Genomic DNA, 20,657 nt, shown 5'->3' with positions numbered 1-20,657 from the left:
TTTCAGATCATCAGAAGGATACAGTGAGTAAGGCATACAAAAGAGTTGCTAAAATAAGATCCTTTCTAATGCATAATCAAGTTTCTGTAATTCATCAACAAGAAAGAGAGACCTAAACAATTGTTTCCCCTCCTCAATGCCTGAAGATGTCCTCTCTAGAACCCAATCTTTAATTTCCTGTGTAAATGCATCAACATCAGAAAATTTCCTTGCATAGTCTTTTAGACCCCTGAACACTCTTCTGGAAGTGGGAAAATACTTGCTTGAAGTTGAAACCTCAGACCTTCTATAATGAGGTCGCATTCTGTGCACTCGTGGGTGCATTGGACGAGTGCACCCGCGAATGAGAGGCGAACACGTGTTAACCACGAATTAACGAAAGTTTTCTCTGTTATTAATAATTTGGCTGGTTGAACCGGTTATTGTTGATTCTCCTCCGGTTGAACCGCCTAAAGGACAAAAAAAAATTTAAAGGATTTCTTTCAAAGGAATTTCATTCCAACTCCCTCAGTCCCTCCCATTTTCTCCACTTCTCCGGTTCTCCCAGTCCCACAAATTTGAACGAAGAAGAGAAGAAGAAGAAGAGTCCGAGAGCCTTCTTAGACTCTAAAGAGCTTCTAAACGTGCGGAAACAAGCATATTTGATGTGCAACCACCAGATTCTTCTTACACTGTTAACTTTCTGGTCACAGAACCATGGATTCACACTTCCTTGCTCACAACCTAAGTTTCAGACTAGAATCCAATGAATGGGGCATTGCTGGAATTCCCCTTCCTTACGCTTTTATTTAGAACCAGCCATTACTTCGAGAAGGTTGAAGTTAGATTGGCTATTAATAGATGTAAGCCTGAACCAGGGAATGAAAATTGGAGCTAAAATGGTTTTAATCAAGGATGCAAATGGTGAATTGTAGTCATTCAAGTCCAGTTCCTTCAGGCCGAAATCTGATGAATGGGGTGATACTAGGGCTCCCCTCTTCACACCTATGAGTCGGTCCCTACGTTGGAGGTAAAATGGGCATTGTTTCTTACAATAGTCCCCCCTATTATCCTTCCATTTCAAGCTTCCATGATTACAATGAAAGAACAAAAAAAAAAAAAAAAAGCTTGGAGGGCTCCCATGCGTTGGATTTGGTAGCTTTGTCTACCTCTGCATTTGGTAGATTTGTCTAGAGCTCTAGAGGATGGTAACTGCACAACTTGGAGGGCTCCCACAAAAAACCCCTGTTTTTGGTCGACATGTCCTACCTGTTCGTCCTTCAGATTGGACCTACCACCGAAGAAGATGAAGAAGAAGAAGAACAATGGAGAGTTGGAGAAGAAGAGAAGAGGGATGCGTTGCTGCCGATTCGCCGCCAGAGCTCTGTCGCCGTCGATTCGCCGCCGGTGGACAAGGGTTACTCTATTGTATGGGTAGGGTTCGGTGGAGAGAAAGAGTCGATGAAACTGGGAAAAAAGGGCTTTTTGACTGGTTCGCGTTCACGCAAACCAGTTCGTTTCCCCGCGAAACCGGACCTGACCGTATTAACGCGCATTAACATTAGGCATATCGACGTGTCGATACACCATTCACGGGTGCACTCGCGGGTGCACAGAATGCGAGCATACCTGAATAGCATAGAGTTCATAACTCATTAACCATCACAAACACAAACTAGTGGATTTAGTAGCTATGGTTTACATTTGTAGAACTTTCCTGTGAATTATAGAATATAGTATTTTCATGGGCAAAGAAGAAAAGAGGATATGACCAACTATAGTGAGTCCAAGTCTACTTATTCTACTTGTTTCAGGTGGCAAGGAAATTCATCAAATAGAATCTATAAGAACAACTTTTATCTAGTAGGCCAATATTGTGTATGTATGAAATGAGGGAGCATCCAACTGGATTTCCCATAGAATGAAAAGAAAAAGAGAAATGACATCAAACGTGCATAAAAGCTAAGAGAAAGTTAACCAATTATAAAGTAATAAACATATTGCAAAAGCACCAGAAAATGAGTAATTATTCTAAACTCATTTGTTTCAAGCTATTCTTTATGCTTAATGTTAAAATGTATAGTTGCCTATGTAAGGGCATCATGGCCTTTGCATTTTTTACTAGGTTGTTTGGGTTTAGTTTTGTTGATTTATTCTTACTCTTAGGCTTAGGGGAATTTGTCTTTATACTTATCATTACCAAGATACTATTCTTTAAATGGTGACTTGCATGACTAAGGTGGTGTAAAATTGTGCTGCTCCAAGGGCTCTTAATCCCCCAACAAACTATTACCTTTGGTTTCTAGAATTCCACAATCCAAGTACTCTGGATGTGGATCACCAAAAGATTCTCCACGCTTCTGCAGGTGTCTTCTATATTCAACATGAGCAAAGTAACCAGGTAAATGATCTACTTTGTTTCCAATGCATAATAATATGTCAAACTTCTGAATATCATTGCAAGAAACCCATTGCTGGAGAGTGGTAAAACATGATAGATGTAAATCATATCAATACAAGAAAGATGGGAAAGTAGCCACATCCCAATAGAAAACTCCTCATCAAGATGAGCCATCCATATTGAAACATCAGCTGTATAATACTTTGTATCAATAGTCCACCTAGTTAATGAAAACGATGTATTAGTACTTCAGATGCAAAGTTTACTCATTTTAAAGAAAGTATAAACCAGATGTTTCTTGCACAGTAAAAGCAGTTTAATGTTGAGATCCTGAACAGTGGGCATCACCAAAGATGTGTTCTTTCCTCCAAAGGTAAATTCTGATTTATTGAGCAATTCTAGAAAGACTTCCTTAACAAGCTATTTAAGTACTTAAAATACCTTCAAGTTACCATCATTTCCATTATAGAAAAGAACATAATTCTTTTGGAAAACTATCCTATATGAAAACTTTTAGAAATAAAATATTTAAGTCTCCCCCCCCTGGTATAAAATGTGGGAAAAAAAGAGTATAAAAGCCAGGGATTAGCTCTTCCCCTACTTTCATCTAAGTGGGAGATCACCCTCAAGCTTTTTAAGTAGAATGCTCTTTTTGGATAGCCAATCATCAACTGTTGCCTTCCCTCCAAGAGTGAGAGAATTGCTTCTCTTTGTAATATGGAAAGCATTAGCTGTATTTAGAATTGTTGGTGGTGATATAATGACTCAAGCTTTTGTTACTACAAAAAGGGTAGGGATGATTGTTGAAGGTGGTTATCTCATGGCTCAATTTTGAGGAATAAGCATCACTGAATTTCAGGGCCTTGGTCAGGAAAGCAAAAAATTTGGGAAGAAACCTAAACAGATTGGCTAATTCCCCTTGCTGATAGTCTAGCCAGTGCTAGTGTCAATTGTCAAGGGTGTATTTGGGGAATGCCTAGGCCAGGGTTCCAATTGTAATCTATCTCTTTGTATTAGTATGTGTGTGTGATCATCTCTTAGTTGTAGTTTTAATATCCTTGTTGTCTTGTTTTAATAGCTTGGTTATATTATCTTCTTCTATTAATATAATTATGTCCTTTATCAAAAAAGAATAAAAAAAAATAACAGCAAATAGACCACTAGATACAGTGGTATGGATAAGGTCCAAGTGGACCCATACTAGGACCCTAATAAATTCATCCTTTCTATGTCTTTTATGGTCTTAGTCTGTGTATGAAACAGGCGGTTATAGAGTTGTCTTGTAGATAAATAGCATTTGATTGGGTATCTAGAAGTCGGCAGTAAGGAAAGCATGTTGATATGCATTATCGTCTCTTATAAATTTCAAGATTCATATGCTCATATTTTTATCTGCTACCCACTAACTTGGTCCAAAGTTGAGCATGGTTCTTAAATGGGCCTTCAATCCATGGAATAGGTTTGAAGTTTTGGGCCTAGCCCCTACTAATTTTGGTCGGGTATGCCCACTAACTATCTTACTAATTGAATACCCATTGCAACCATTCATACTGCCCAACCTTCAATTGGGCCAACTGGATCATGCAAATGGATTGGATACCCTGCATCATGGCTAAGGCTTCTATGAACGTAGTCTAGGAGTATTTGTTTTCTTCTTAGGATACAGTAATAGTTATTTCATAAAAAAAGAAGAAAAAATCAAGTGGAATATCTACAAATACATATTTTATCACGTTGAGCAACATGACTAATAATAACCAATGGTGATTTGACTCTCATGCAGCTTTTGGGGAGCCACCATTACTTTTAGCAGTATTTATTCGCTGTGCAACAAGAGTAGTTATTAGAGAAGCTAGGAAGGAACTTCTTAAAAGGTGCAGCTCAGACGAATCTTATTCAACCTTTCAGTTGGACACCCTTGCAACCATGCTTGTTGTTAAGGAGCTATGTGGACTTGACAACGTGGAGAGATACTTGCATGGAAAAGACAAGAGATGAGGGAGTAAACATGAAATTTGTATTAAAGAATCTATCAATTTGAAACTAAAAGATGTATTAATTTGTGATTCAAATGTTTTGAATAGAGAATAGACTTTTAAATTGCATTTACAATTGATGTTTTGATTTTTGTATTTCATTCTAATGTAGATAAATGTAGAGAAAAGAGGTTATTTGGAGCAAAATAGGAATAATTTAATATATATATATATATGTATTATTTGAAAAAAAATATATAGTACGTGGCTGCCGCTAAAACAACGACTCAGACTTGTAGCGGTAGTTGGTTCATCTTTTAGCGGCAGTTGCGAAAAGTAATTTCAGTGTCAGTCGTTGATTTTTACTGGTAGTCACAAAAATTACCACTAGAATTTCTAGCGACACTTTTTTTTAGCGGCATTTTGTTGATTGCTGATAAAACTTCTAGTGGCAGTTTTAGTGTCGTTAAAAGTCATTTTTCTTGTACTGTTTGATTTCTGGGGACGTACTACTCCCGTTATGTGTAGCCCCTTTCTTGATCTATCAAAAAAAAAAGGAAAATTTCATTTTAGTACCCTAGACTTTGGGGGTAGTGTCAAGTTAGTGCCCAAACTTTCAACCATGTCACTGTAGTACCTAAATTTTCAAAAATGGTCAAGTTGTCCCTGCCATTAACCGACTATTGGTTATCTGTTGAAAATGTCAAAACTACCCTTCAAAAGAAGAAACTGTTCATTATCTTCTACCTTGAGACTAAACGATTATCTTCAAAGAGAGAAAAACATGAAATATGATAAAGGGAAACAATAACTGAAATCAAAGAAATAACTAGACAAGAATATATTTCGGATCTAAAGGCAGATAACGATTACTTTCAATATTCGAAACGAAAGCCCAACCATCTATGGAGATGGAAGGAGTTTTGCTTTACATACCTCCCATTCCCACTTCCAGCACCCAGATTTTCTGTGTATAAAGTGGAGACTAAAAAGCAAAAGCACCCCCTCCCCATCCCCAACCCACCATTAAAAATCCTTCGCCTCTCAATTCACCAAATCCCCGGTTTCAGTTTCCTTTTTGTCTTTCTCTAAATTACAGAGATATAGTTCAAAGAGAAAAAGACCCGCCATGGCAGTAAGTAACAACATCATAGCCATCCTCAACTTTCTGGCTCTTCTCTATTCAATCCCCATCATTGGCGCTGGAATCTGGCTAGCCTCAAAATCGGACAACGAGTGCATCCATTATTTCCGATGGCTGGTCATCCTCATCGGCATCCTCATCCTTTTGGTATCTCTCGTGGGATTCGTCGACGCCTACTGGAACCACCAGTGCCTCCAGGCCTTCTAGATCTTCTGCATAGCTATCCTCATCATGCTCCTCCTCACCTTGCTTGTCCTCACTTTTGTCGTCACCAGGCTCGACAGAAGCTACGTTGTACCCGACAGGGGCTACAAGGAGTACAGGCTCAAAGGTTTCTCCTCATGGCTTTGCAACCATGTCACCCATTCTACAAATTGGGGCAAGATTCGAACTTGTCTCACCAACTCTAACGTCTGTTCCAAGCTTAGCCAAGACTACATCACCATGGATCAGTTCTTCATCGCTCACATCTCTCCTTGTTAGGATTGAATTGGGAGTCTCCGGGATTAGGAGACTCCGCTGAGTTAGGATCGAATTAGGAGTTTGTTTTGAGTTTGAGTTCTTGTAAATTTAGGAGATTCGATGTTCGATGGCTGTGTATATATACTAAATCTTCAATCGGCGATCTGTTACCAGCGATCCCTTACCAGCAGCGGCGATCTGTTACCAGTGGTGATGAACCTACAATTTATCTATATTTTTATGAGGTTTTTGCATGAAATTTTATGCAGGTTTAATTAATTTTTTCCCTATTTTTAGCTTAATTGCAATAAAGATTTCAGGGGTAGCCAACTCGAGAAAAAGAAGGCAAACGCAAGAAAAGAAAGCCCAAAAATTATCAAGTTCAGCCCAGCCCAACCTTGAGAGCAAGGGAGTTTTCATTCGGCCCAGCCCAGTTTCAGCCCAAAGAATAGCCTAGAGTGCAGCCTACATGTGCTAAAAAACAAGCTAAGTTGTAGCCCAAATAGCAACCCAAAGGGAGCTAGGGGCAGCAACTCCTAAAAGTTTCTTGAAGAGGAGGGAGCACTCTAGAAGGTTCATGAGGGGTGTAATACACCCAACTCTAGAGGCTTCAAGAAGAGGCAAGACCTTCCTTGAATGCCTATATAAGGAGGCCTCAAGAGGGGGAGAAGGGGTTCATCACCTAATTTCAAACTCTGCTTGAGCTCTTGTTCTAAGAGAGAAAGAGAGAGAGAGAGATAGGCGCAAGAGAGGAGAAGAGAGGAGGAACAAGCAACTTCAAGAGAAGAAGAAGCTGAATTCGAAGGGGGAGAAAGCAATTGGAGATCAAGGGTTTCATCCTCACTTGATTTCTGCACCATTTGGTAATCGAATTCAGTTAAGATTTATGTAATTTCTCCATCAAATTTTCCTTTCTTGTTGTAATCAAAGCTTGTTTTATGTAAATTCAATTCTGCAATTTGTTTTCAAAGTTCCGCTTTCTTGGAATTCCTAGAGTGCTTGAGAAAGACTCTAAGAATTCAGATTTGCCAATCAAGAGGCGAATTGAGTGCAAGGTTAGAGATAACTTGCACAATTCGGTTGGTGTTCATTCAGCTGAGTTGATGATCATCCAGCTGAAATGAAGCCCTAGAATTTCTAGATCTGAATGCATGCATGGGGATTAGATTCTTGCTAGAGATAGAAGTACCGTCACTCATGCATAGATTGAGCATGTGCTCGAGAGAGGCTGTTCATTGCTTTGGGATTTCACCAAACCAAGGTTGAATCCTATTCTACTCGAATTGCCTAGAAAACTAGTTGCTGAATTTATTTTTTCTATGCATCTTTAGCTTGTCTCCTCACTTGCATACAAGGTGTTTAGTCCAATGTGTTAGAAATAACGTTGTAGTTTTAATTTCAGTTTTTCATTAGTTTTACATTTCGGTTGATCAGATAACAGTAGACTGATTTATTACTGGTAGTTGCTACATAAGTCCTCGTGGGAACGATATTCTAGTCATTACTCTATTACTTGAGCGGCTAGTGCACTTGCTAGTGTCACCATGAGCTACACATCAAGTTTTTGGCGCCACTGCCAGGGACTTATTGTAGCAATATTAGGAACTATTGGCCACTGTTAATCTGATTTGTAGCTTTGCATTCATTGCTGGGTTTCAATTCTACATCTTAAATTTCAGTTTTGAATGCAATGGCTTCATTGATGGAGCTGGTTTTCTCTCTTAGTATTTGATTACTCAATCTTTAATTTCAGTTTTAGTTGAGTTTATGTAGATCTGATCATATTTTTTTTGTTAGCTTCATTATCTCAAAAGAGTACATATCTGATTGCATTACTTGTTGTTTCTTGAATTCAACAATCAGATTTGCACTCACATAAAAAGATTTTGGTTAGTTTACTTTTTTTTCTGTTAGTTTTCCTCCATCTTAAAAGAAGGAAAAAAAGAGAAAAAAAATGGTTTGTCTGCTTTCAAATCTGAGCTTCAGATCTGATCTCAGATCTGAAATGGTGTGAGTACAGGTTTGATTTCAGATCTGTAACTCACCCCCAGTCGAAGACACATTAGGAATGATGAGAAGCAAGCTAGAACAACTAGTGTACAGACCTAAGATCAGTGGTATTACTTGATTTCAGACCTGATATACTGATCTCAAATCTGTATACACCAATACACCCTGCTGAATTCTCATATTAGCCCTGATAACTGTGGTTCTAGCTACTAAACTTAGCATCAGTGGCTGCTAGATTGCAAAATTACAGATCTGAAGGTGTAAAGGATTCTTGCTTATACCCTCATAAACTTCAGATCCCAAGGTGTAGAAATCATGTACAACATCTATACCCTATTAGGTTGGTGGTGTGAACTTAGATTGCAGATTTGAAATCTTCTGAGTTAAATGAATTTAGATCAGAGTTCATCCAAACTCAGACCTGAACTCATCTAACTCGGATCTGAATTCGGCTGCTATCAGTAGCACAGGTTGCAGACTTGATTTCTGGTCTCTGCAACTAATTGATGTATACAAGTTATACAAATAATAAGAAGTTTAAAGCTCTTGATTCTAGCCTGAATTCAGATCTGGTTGCAGTATTTGGGAAGCAAGCTAGAACAGACCTGATTTGGAATCAGAGGTTATGCATTGATTTAGACCTGTTACACTGATCTGATCTCAGGTTATGCATGATTTCAGACCTGAACCACTGATTTCAGATTGAGTAGCTGCTACTCAAAAGAGTGCAGTTCAGATCTAATTACTTTTCTTGTTACTTCTAAAATCGAAAATCAAATCTGAACTCATTATTGCTATAGCTTCTGCTCTTTTTGGTCTGCATATCTTATGAAAATAATGTGGTTCAGATCTGATTATCTTACCTATCACTTCTGCAATCAGATCTGAACACATACCGAACCATATCTATATAACTTGCTGCTATAACTTTCAATTCTGAGTTTCAGATCTGTATTTGTGGTATATACAGATTTGAAACTTTGCTACCATGCATAGTATAGCCACAGATTCAGATCTATATACACTAGCTCTTTCTTCTGAAATCTCTTATCAGATGTGAGCACACTAAAATATCTTTTTTACTAATTGATTTCGGTTTTGCACAGATCTATATACAACATGCTTCACTACTGATATCAGTGGGTTATCTTGCTGATTTGCTCAGTTTTTAGTATGCCCACTTTAGCTGGTGTTTGGTGATGTGCAACTCATAAAAACAGTGGGGTCTGATCTGATATTTAGTAGCCTTTCATTATGGAAATCAGACCTGAACACAACTGTACTACTCTCAGTGGCTACTGAATTCAGATCTGATCTCAGTAGCAGTCGTAGCTGTTCTGTATTTGGCTGTTCTCAGTAGTTACTAAGATTTCAGAACTGATTTTAGATCTATATATTGCTGTTCTCAGTAGCTGCTGAGATTTCAGATCTCAGCAGTTCAGATCTGTGTACTTCAATCTCTTTGCTGATTTCAGCAATGAAATCAGATCTGTATAATGAGAAGGAATTTGTAAACTGCTGTTCTACTCTCAATGGTTACTGTTTTCACACCTGTTTACTAAGGTTTTTTTTTTTTTTTTTTGTAAATTGCAGTACCTAGCTGATTAAGAATTTGTAAATTGCTACTGAATTCTGTATATTGAATAAGTTGTTGGTTCAAATATGCTTTTAGTTAGCTGCATTTATTTATTTTTAGGATGTAGGTTTTTGTAATTCAATAATTCACTTTACATTTTCAGTTTTGATAAGGTTAGTTATTTATATTCTTCTGTATTATCTTGTTTACTGCCTTGACTTTCACAGTTTCTGACAAGCAGAGTCGAGCTGGAGGAAATCCTCTACGACTTGGAGATTGAAAGAACCCTATGTGTCCATCTAAGAGCAGCCAGACAAATCCAGCAAGAAGCTCAAGAAATGGCTGAGCAGAGGACTATGATGGATTATGCCAAACCCACACTCACTGGAGCTGCCTCCAGCATTATCAGGCCCAATATTGTTGCTAACAACTTTGAGATCAAATCGGCCATCATACAAATGATTCAAAATATGGTGCAATTCTGTGGTTTGGCCCACGAAGATCCCAATGCACACATTTCTAACTTTTTAGAAATATGTGACACCTTCAAACACAATGGGGTAAGTGATGATGCCATTAGGCTGAGGTTATTCCCATTTTCTTTGAAGGATAAAGCCAAAGCATGGTTGAACTCATTACCGGCAGGATCTATAGCCACGTGGGATGAAATGGCTAGCCGATTCCTTTCTAAGTATTTTCCCCCCTTTAAAACTGCAAAAATGAGGAATGATATTACTATCTTTTTCCAACAAGAGGGGGAATCTCTCTATGAGTCCTGGGAACGTTACAAGGAGCTAATAAGGAGGGTTCCTCATCATGGCCTTCCCATATGGCTGCAAGTGCAGACTTTCTATAATGGTCTTACCGACTCAAATAAGACCATATTAGATGCTGCAGCTGGAGGGTCCATAAACAATAAGACTCCCGAGTTTGCCCATGCACTCATCGAGGAGATGGCAGCCAATAACTATCAATGGCATTCTGAAAGGACTCAAACTAGGAAGCAGCAAGGCCTGCATAATGTTGATACTTATACAGCACTATCTACACAATTAGGAGCACTCAGTAAGAAAATTGATGAAATGCAGATAGCTGCCAAGCATGTGCAGCCTCTTACTTGTGAATTGTGTGGGGGAGGCCACATCAACACTGACTGCCAAGTTGGCAATCAGTTCAGGCCATCTAATGAACAAGTCGACTATGTCAGTAATTCGTTAAGACAGTAAGGTTACCAAAGTCACCATACCTTTCACCCAGGATGGAGGGAACATTCAAATCAGCCCTGGCCAAGTCAGCATACTTCAAAGCCTTTCCACCAGACCTATCATCAGCCCGAACCAAAGTCCAACTTGGAGGAACTGATGACAAAATTTATAACAAGTGCGGAAACCAGGTTCTAGAACCAGGAAGCCTCAATCAAAAACCTGGAAAACCAAGTGGGCCAATTGACACAATTAATCTCTTCCAGAATGCCGGGAACTCTTCCAAGCAACACTGAAGTGAATCCGTGAGAGCAGGTGCAAGCTATTACCTTAAGAAGTGGAAAAGAGTTGCCCGAGGTAGAAAAGAAGAATTGGGTTGAACCCAAGGCTGAAACAAGTCTTGGGACTGGACAACAAAAGAAGGAACAACCAGGAGCACAACAAGGGATGCACCAACAGCCACAAGTTCCATTCCCTAACAGGCTGAAGCAACAGAAATTGGAGAAGGAATTTGGTAAGTTTCTTGAAATTTTTAAAAGTTTACACATTAATATCCCTTTTGCTGATGCTTTAGCCCAGATGCCACACTATGCAAGGTTTTTGAAAGAATTATCGGCAAACAAAAGGAAACTGGGAGATATGGCTACAATTGCTTTAAATGAGGAATGTTCTGCTATCCTTCTGAACAAGCTGCCTCAGAAACTTAAGGATCCAGGGAGTTTCACTATTCCTTGTACTATAGGCAGTCTCAAAATTGAAAAAGCTTTATGTGACCTAGGAGCTAGCATCAATTTAATGCCATATTCTATCTTCAAGAAATTGGGATTGAATGAACCCCAACCCACTAGAGTGGCATTACAATTGGCTGATAGATCCATTAGGCATCATAGGGGGATCATAGAAGATGTTTTAGTTAAAGTTGACAAATTCATTTTTCCAGTTGATTTCATTGTATTAGACATGCAAGAAGATGTAGAAGTCCCACTGATCTTAGGGAGACCTTTCCTAGCTACCAGGAAAGCAATGATTGATGTCCAATAAGGACAACTCAGCCTTAGGATACAAGATGAGGAGGTTATTTTTAAAATGTCTGATGCTATGAAACATGCACCCTCTAGTGATGATTCTTGCTTTATGATTGATGCCATTGAATTGGCAATTGATGAATGCCTCCAGGTAAGCAGATTAGTTGATCCTCTTGAACTCTGCCTCCAGCAGGGAGACCTGGAAAAAGGAGAAAATGAAGAATTAAACCTCGTGATAGCATACCTAAATGATAAGCCTCAATTTAAGGGAAAAGGGTTTCTCAAAACCAAGATTGATCAGGTGGATCCTTTTGTTGCAAGAGTTTGACATTGAGATTAGAGACATGAAGGGTGCTGCAAACCTGGCTGCTGACCATCTCTCCCGGTTGGACAAGGTAAGCTCAAAAGAGGAAATAACTAGAAACATTCGAGAGGAATTTCCGGATGAACAGTTGTACTCAATCCAGGAATACTCATCTCCTTTGTATGCTGATTTTGCTAATTATCTAGCTGCACAAGTCCTTCCTCCTAACTTTTCATATCAACAGAAAAAGAAATTCCTTTATGATGTAAAATACTATTTGTGGGAGGAACCCTTTTTGTATAAATTGTGTGCAGATCAGATCATAAGGAGATGTGTCCCCGAGGAGGAGATGGAGTCGGTACTCCATTTTTGCCATGATAAAAAAATAGGAGGTCATTTTGGAGCTAGTCACGCAACAGCCAAGGTTTTGCAATCAAGTTTTTATTGGCCCACACTTTTCAAAGATGCCCATAGGTACGTGTCCACATGTGACAAATGCCAAAGATCGGGAAACATTTCCCGACGGAATGAAATGCCCCTTTCCAATATTTTGATCTGTGAAATCTTTGATGTTTGGGGTATAGATTTCATGGGACCTTTCCCGAATTCTTTTGGTAATAAGTACATCCTCGTTGCAGTTGACTATGTGTCCAAATGGGTAGAAGCAATGGCTTTACCCACAAATGACTCAAGGAGGGTGGTACACTTCCTAAAGAAGCTATTCTCCCGATTTGGCACTCCGCGAGCTATAATTAGTGATAGGGGAACTCACTTCTGCAATAGCCAATTTGAGAGGTTAATGCAGAAATATGGAACTCAAAAGAATTCTGGAAAAGGCCGTAGCATCTGCCAGAAAAGATTGGTCCATCAAATTAGATGATGCATTGTGGGCATACAGAACTGCATTTAAGACACCCATTGGCATGCCCCCCTACAGATTGATCTTTGGTAAAGCATGCCATTTACCAGTTGAATTAGAACACAAGGCCTATTGAGCTCTTAAATTCTTAAATTTTGACATTCAGGCCACAGGGGCTAAAAGGCGGTTGCAATTGAATGAATTGGATGAATTCAGACTTGCTGCCTATGAGAATGCCAAAGTTTATAAAGAAAGAACCAAAAACTGGCATGATAAGAACTTGCTGAGACGGGACTTTTATGTAGGCCAACAAGTATTGTTATATAATTCCCGTCTCCGCTTGTTTTCAGGTAAGCTGAGATCCAGGTGGTCTGGACCCTTTACCATTTCATAGGTTTTTCCCCATGGGGCTATAGAAATCATCCACCCGATTCAGGGCACATTTAAAGTAAATGGTCAGCGCCTGAAACCATATTTAATGGGTGGTACTGTACCCCCTCCATCCACTGTTTATCTTGATAACCAATAATCTTCTTTGCTTGATCATGAACAGGTTAAGGCATCTCTTTGTCATTTATCCTTTTAGATTATTAGTTAGCAAAATAAAAATCTTCTTCTCAAAAGTCCAATTCTTTAAGGACACTATTCATCCTTTTCTTTTCTTCAGTTTGCTCTAGAAAGTGTGATTCCCTAACACTATGAACATTGAGGACAATGTTCATCTTAAGTATGGGGGAGTGAGCCTGAGAACTAGAATTTGGGGGCTGAAGCCATGCACCTCATTCACCTCAACACAGATTTGCAGGCAATGACAGATCCAAGTAAACTGGAACCCCCCCAAGTCATTGCTATTTATTAGTGATTTTTAAGAAGGAATACAACGAGTTGAGGGAGACTGATGTACTTGTGAAGTTTTTATTTTTGTGAATAACCCAGTTTGATATATGCATGAGAAAAGGGGAGCTGAATATGTCTTTCAGCATGACTAGCCCTAACTACCTTCATGTGTATGAAAGCACTTGATTTCATTGTTAATGGTCAAGGAAGCTAGAGCACATCTGAATTACTGATACATGAGATTTAACCCAAAATGACTCCGCTATTTTGAGTTGAATAGTAAAACTAGCAACTCAGAACACGAGTCTTTTTATCTACCTCAAGCATGTGACCAGTGTGAGATGGAGCATAAAATGCACTCACACCGAAAAAAAAAAAGTGTGTGAGATGGAAAAAAAAATGCACTCACACAGTTAAAAAAAAAGGGTGAGATGGAGCATAAAATACACTCACCCCTAGAAATAAGTAATGATGGTGACAGTTGAGGTCCAAGTGGGCATACTAAGTTGAACTCTCATTAAGATAAAATTACAGATGTGAAACTTAGTGTAATTTGATTATTAACTTTGACAATTAAGGAGCTGAATTATATATTGATTGGGAGTGAAGGCTGGACTTTGATGAAACTCGTATTCTCCTTTCCTTGGATCTTATATATGTTAAATGGTAATTTACAAGAATAAGAGTTGAGCACTTACAACAGTTCCCCGACTACTCAATGCATTTCTATCTTAAAAAGTTCACCAGGCAAATAGTGAGAACAGAAAGGGGGAATGTTCAGTTTATGGCTGATGTCTTTGCTTGAGGACAAGCAAAAGCTTAAGTGTGGGGGTATTTGATGAACCTACAATTTATCTATATTTTTATGAGGTTTTTGCATGAAATTTTATGCCGGTTTAATTAATTTTTGCCCTATTTTTAGCTTAATTGCAATAAACATTTCAGGGGTAGCCAATTCGAGAAAAAGAAGGCAAAAGCAAGAAAAGAAAGCCAAAAAATTATCAAGTTCAGCCCAACCCAACCTTGAGAGCAAGGGAGTTTTCATTCGGCCCAAGTAGTGCAAGATAACTCTTTGGAAAACTCAAGGGAAGAAGCTTAGCAAGAAGGAAATTTTGACCCAGCCCAGTTTCAGCCCAAAGAATAGCTTAGAGTGCAGCCTACATGTGCTAAAAAACAAGCTAAGTTGCAGCCCAAATAACAACCCAAAGGGAGCTAGGGGCGGCAACTCCTAGAAGTTTCTTGAAGAGAAGGAGGGAGCACTCTAGAAGGTTCATGAGGGGTGTAATACACCCAATTCTAGAGGCTTCAAGAAGAGGCAAGACCTTCCTTGAAAGCCTATATAAGGAGGCCTCTAGAGGGGGATAAGGGGTCCATCACCTAATTTCAAACTCTCCTTGAGCTCTTGTTCTAAGAGAGAAAAAGAGAGAGAGATAGGCGCAAGAGAGGAGAAGAGAGGAGGAACAAGCAACTTCAAGAGAAGAAGAAGCTGAATTCGAAGGGGGAGAAAGCAATTGGAGATCAAGGGTTTCATCCTCACTTGATTTCTGCACCATTTGGTAATCGAATTCAGTTAAGATTTATGTAATTTCTCCATCAAATTTTCCTTTCTTGTTGTAATCAAAGCTTGTTTTATGTAAATTCAATTCTGTAATTTGTTTTCTAAGTTCATTCGAGTAAAGTAGATTCAATCTTGAAGTTTCTTGTTTGGAATTTTAATTGTGGATTGTTGGCCGAACTAGTAATTTGAAATCTCAGATCTGAAATTTCAGATCATGAATTTACAAGGTCTGAATTGCTATTTTCCAATCTCAGATCTGTAAATTCAGATCATGAAATAATGAGATCCGAACTGCTATTCTATAAAATCAGATCTGTGATTTCAGATCATGAACTTGTAATACCTGAATTACTTGAGAAAGAATTCAGGTAGCTTTAATTCAGTCTAGCCGAATTGTTCATCTTTCTTGGAATTCCTAGAGTGCTTGAGAAAGACTTTAAGAATTCAGATTTGCCAATCAAGAGCCGAATTGAGTGCAAGGTTAGAGATAACTTGCACAATTCGGTTGGTGTTCATTCAGCTGGGTTGATGATCATCCAGCTGAAATGAAGCCCTAGAATTGCTAGATCTGAATGCATGCATGGGGATTAGATTCTTGCTAGAGATAGAAGTACCGTCACTCATGCATGGATTGAACATGTGCTCGAGAGAGGCTGTTCATTGCTTTGGGATTTCACCAAACCAAGGCTGAATCCTATTCTACTCGAATTGCCTAGAAAACTAGTTGCTGAATTTATTTTTTCTATGCATCTTTAGCTTGTCTCCTCACTTGCATACAAGGTGTTTAGTCCAATGTGTTAGAAATAACGTTGTAGTTTTAATTTCAGTTTTTCATTAGTTTTACATTTCGGTTGATCAGATAACAGTAGACTGATTTATTACTGGTAGTTGCTACATAAGTCCTCGTGGGAACGATACTCTAGTCATTACTCTATTACTTGAGCGGCTAATGCACTTGCTAGTTATTTTGCTCAGCATGGTATTATTCATCAAACCACTTGTGTTGGGACCTCTCAACAAAACGGGAGGGTTGAACGCAAACACCGGCACATACTCAATGTTGCCCGAGCATTGTGTTTTCAAGATAGCATGCCCATTGATTTTTGGGGGGAATGTGTATTGACCGCATGTTATTTGATCAATCGGACACCGTCCATTCTATTGAAGGGAAAGACTCCCTATGAAGTTTTATTTGGGCGACCTCATTCTTATGATAATATGCGAGTTTTTGGTTATTTGGCATATGCGCACAATCATGGACATGGAGGGGATAAATTTGTCAGTCGAAGCAGACGATGTGTTTTTGTTGGGTATCCTTTTGGAAAGAAAGGATGGAGCTTGTATCATTTAGAGTCCGGCACGTTTTTTGCATCAAGAAATGTTACATTTTTAGAGGATGAATTCCCTTATGCATGCAAGGAGGATAAACAACCAAACGAAGCACAAGGCCAATTTCATTGTGGAATAGATGGGACAGATGAGGTGTTGATGCCGTCCACTTATTTACCAGGACAAGCAAATGGCGAGATGGAGACTAATCAGCGAGGCGAACTTGCAGAAGAAGAAGTCAGTGTAGAAGAAGGAACCCACGTAGACCCAAATGCCAATACTAATGAACCCATGCATTCTTTTAACTTCACCACAGAAAATACAAGCGAAGACAGTCCTGACGTCAGGGGGGTGGCAATGTTGAATATCGAATCGAGTACAACGCTGATGAAACAATGGAAAGACAAAGCCCGTCTCGTGATCTTTGGGAACAAGCAGGTTGAGGGAATTAATTATAATGAAACTTTTGCCCCAGTTGCAAAAATGGTTATTGTCTGTACATTTCTTACAGTCGCAACAGCTAGAAATTGGGAGATTCATCAAATGGACGTACATAATGCATTCTTGCACAGTGACCTTCATGAGGAAGTCTACATGCGAATGCCTCCTGGTCTTCAGTCAGATAAACTAGGTATGGTGTGTCGGTTGCGAAAATCTCTGTATGGCTTGAAACATGCGCCGAGATGTTGGTTTGCTAAATTAACCGCAGCTTTGAAAACGTATGGGTTTCAACAATCAGGTTCAGATTACTCCCTATTCACCTTTCGTCGTGACATGGTACATGTGTTTGTCCTCGTGTATGTGGATGACATTATCATGTCAGGTAATGATCATATGGCAATTCAAGTCTTCAAGAAATATTTGAGTGACTGCTTCCATATGAAAGACTTGGGACCATTGAACTATTTTCTAGGCATTGAAATTGCCTGAAACTCAACAGGAATTTTTCTGTCTCAACGAAAGTATGCTCTAGATATTATCGCTGAAGTTGGATTATTTGGTGCAAAACCTGCTCATTTTCCTATGGAGCAGAATCACAATCTGGCCTTGACAGATGGGCCTCTCTTATCTGATCCTGAGCGATACAGGCGCTTGGTGGGCATGCTTATTTATCTCTCAACAACTCGTCCTGAGTTGTCTTATTGTGTGCACGTTCTGTCCCAATTCATGCAGCAACCGCAAGAAAGGCATTGGGAGGCTGCATTGCGAGTGGTGCGCTACTTGAAAGGAAATCCTGGTCAAGGAATTCTCTTGCGTTCAAATTGTGACTTGCAGTTATATGCATGGTGTGATTCAGACTGGGCGAGCTGTCCTTTGTCCCGACGTTCCCTGTCTGGGTGGTTTATTCTACTTGGGAAATCGCTGATTTCCTAGAAAACTAAGAAACAACACACTGTGGCTCGTTCTTCAGCGGAAGCAGAGTATCGGTCTATGGCCACGACCATGTGTGAATTAAAATGGCTGAAGGGATTGTTATTGGCCCTTGGAGTGACGCATTCGAACCCAATGCGATTATATTGTGATAGTCAGGCAGCCTTGCATATATCTTGCGCCCGAGGGAGAGGTCATCTCTTGTCGGGTAGTGTTTGATCGTTATGGGCTGAGAGGTTAAGTGTAAGACCATTGAGGATAATACCTGATGGGCTAATCTTGCATCTGCACACAGTCCTTGGGTTTTTATAAGATGGCTTGACCCAATGACCATTTAGTGTAAATGTTGGGCCAATTAAGAGCCCATGGTGATGTACTCAGGGGTTCACTATCTCTTATAGTGAATTCGGCCAGACCTTGTAACAGAGGCTGGGCAAAACCCATGTGGCTGATGTGTAGATATATGTTTGGGTCCCACGCCATACAAGGATAACCAACTGGGCAGCAGATTGAGGGGCTAGTGAGCAGATTGACTTAATGGGCTTAAAGCCCAATTCGAACTGGCTTAATAAGATTAATTAAAGGAGGGCAGTTCTGGGATTTAGATCAACAAATAGGATATGAGATTATCCCTATCCACTCAAAGAGTCTAGATCCAAATAAAGATTTGGATCAGGAAATTCCTAATTAGATTATGAAGGCTGATCTTTATCTGCAGATAAGATAAGGGATTATCCTTATCTCTTAAAGAGAGTCCAGATCCAAATAAAAGATTTGGATTAGGAAACTCCTAATGGGATTAGGTGAACCTCTCTTTAAGGCTATAAATAGAAGAACAGGGCGAACCTCCAGATCATCTAACAGACTACTGAATTCCAGAAAGAGGCAACACAGTTTGACTGCACTATCTCCTTCTCTCCTGCTCTTGCTGCCATACCAGTTTGATCTCTACCTGTGGGAGCGATCAAGAAATGTTCTCACTAGCCCTTCATCACATTCTTCCTGAAGAATTTGGTTCTTGTTGAAGAGCCGTCTTGCTGATTCTGCTTCATCTTGCACCGTGTCATGTTTGGTGGAAGTAGTCTTTGGATTTTTCCTTGGGCATGAACACCTTCATTGGAGGTTATTATTACTTCGTATCAGGTATATCCCTCCACTGCCTTTTTGGTTTCATATCTGATTTGGTTTGGTTTCAAGATTGATCATTGAAAATGCAATTTTCTAAAGTAGGGAATGCGATTCCCACATGGATCTCTCATCCCTTCAGCACATTGCTTAAAATATCTCTAACACTATTAACAAGTTATTGCTCAAAACATTGGCATATGATCCAACTTAAGATAAGATTGCGATTTGATCTAAATTATGATATAATCCTTAACAGCCTTGGAATCTTTAAGGAGAAGTTAAACACTTTAACATTTTTTGCTTATAAATCTTCAACATTAAAGCTCCATTATATGAATTATTGGATTTGTTCCAACCTGATATTTGATAATCTTCAACAAAGAAACCAATAAATCACCTTATCTCATTCAATTTAAGAGTAAAGTATGTCATTTCTGATATTTAATCTTGGAAAGTGCAGGACTTTACTTTCAGTGCCAAAGAAGTGTGGTTGAGATGCAGTTCAAAGTTGTTTCAAGCCTCCAACAACTATGACTTTGGAATTCCTTCAAATTCTCTTCTTTTATTAGATCAAGCTAAAAACTTTCAAGTTGATGTAATGAAGTCCCAAGATTATATTCTCAACTAATGAATTCCCAAGATTGTATTCTATGCAAGTTTTATATCCCTTCCAATGCATTTTGGACAATGTTGATGTAAATATACTCTTTTTTTATCTAATTAATTTACTTTCCCATTTGCTTCCCTACAAACATTAATTACAAGGACATCAATTACACAAGTATTTTAAATTGTAGTAAAATTTACATGTAAAATCTACAAGTGCACAAATAAAGACAAAGCAGAGGTAAAATCATACATTCAAAGCCTAGAACTGTTGTGGCCTTAGCCGAAAAGGTAAGGGAAAGAGAAAGACAACAATAGATTAAGGATGTCTAACAAATTTGATTTGCAGCAATAGGCCAAAATCTTTGGAGGAATTAAATGTAATTCACAATAGATAAGAACAAGCTCTATAGGATTCAAAGAATGTCCATTAATAGATGAGAAAACCCATCATGAGAGTTAAAAAATAAAGAACTCTATAATTTCTTTTACCAATTACTTAGCTCATTTGTTTCGTGGTCACCACCATCTTCATCCTTGTCTTTGTCATGGTCCTCGTAAGATTCACTTCTACATATAACATTTTGGTAATAAGTTTACCCATGGGACTGGTCTGTGGTCTGCGATGAAAGGCGAAGACGTGGTAGGACCCCAAGAGACAAGATGACAAGTAGAGGTGTCAATTGGACTGGATTTGGTTCAATCCGATCCAATCCAGTCCAATGTGAGTCCATTACAAATAGGCCAGGTCCAATCTAATTCAATCCAATGAATATTTTAGATCATTTTGGACTGGTTCAATTAAATGTCTGGACCATCCAATTTGTTTTAATTTATATTGGCTTCAATCCAAACCCAGTCCATTAACACCTATATTCTTATCTTATATT

The 20,657-nt window shown here is 39.0% G+C and overlaps 1 protein-coding gene and 1 non-coding gene across 2 annotated transcripts; one reads left to right on the top strand and one right to left on the bottom strand.

Annotated features, from left to right (window-relative positions):
* Positions 1 to 10,264: 10,264 nt before the first annotated feature.
* LOC148800638 (small nucleolar RNA R71) lies at positions 10,265 to 10,371 on the bottom strand. The gene has a single exon (XR_016071065.1). It is a non-coding gene; the product is annotated as a small nucleolar RNA R71 (small nucleolar RNA).
* A 1,018-nt stretch (positions 10,372 to 11,389) lies between these two features.
* On the top strand, positions 11,390 to 11,791 carry LOC148800637 (uncharacterized). The gene has a single exon (XM_088903809.1). It carries the CDS (start codon positions 11,390 to 11,392, stop codon positions 11,789 to 11,791), a length of 402 nt encoding a protein of 133 aa, XP_088759935.1.
* Positions 11,792 to 20,657: the final 8,866 nt, after the last annotated feature.

This window comes from Nelumbo nucifera, chromosome 4, assembly GCF_055504915.1.
Source record: "Nelumbo nucifera cultivar China Antique chromosome 4, China Antique-T2T, whole genome shotgun sequence".
NCBI classification, from domain to species: domain Eukaryota; kingdom Viridiplantae; phylum Streptophyta; class Magnoliopsida; order Proteales; family Nelumbonaceae; genus Nelumbo; species Nelumbo nucifera.
The sequence above is the reverse complement of the archived record's forward strand: the minus strand, read 5'-3'. Positions and strand labels throughout refer to the sequence as shown.

Coding starts and splice junctions, on each gene's coding strand:
- LOC148800637 (XM_088903809.1), top strand. CDS start 11,390: ATGGCTACAATTGCTTTAAATGAGGAATGTTCTGCTATCCTTCTGAAC.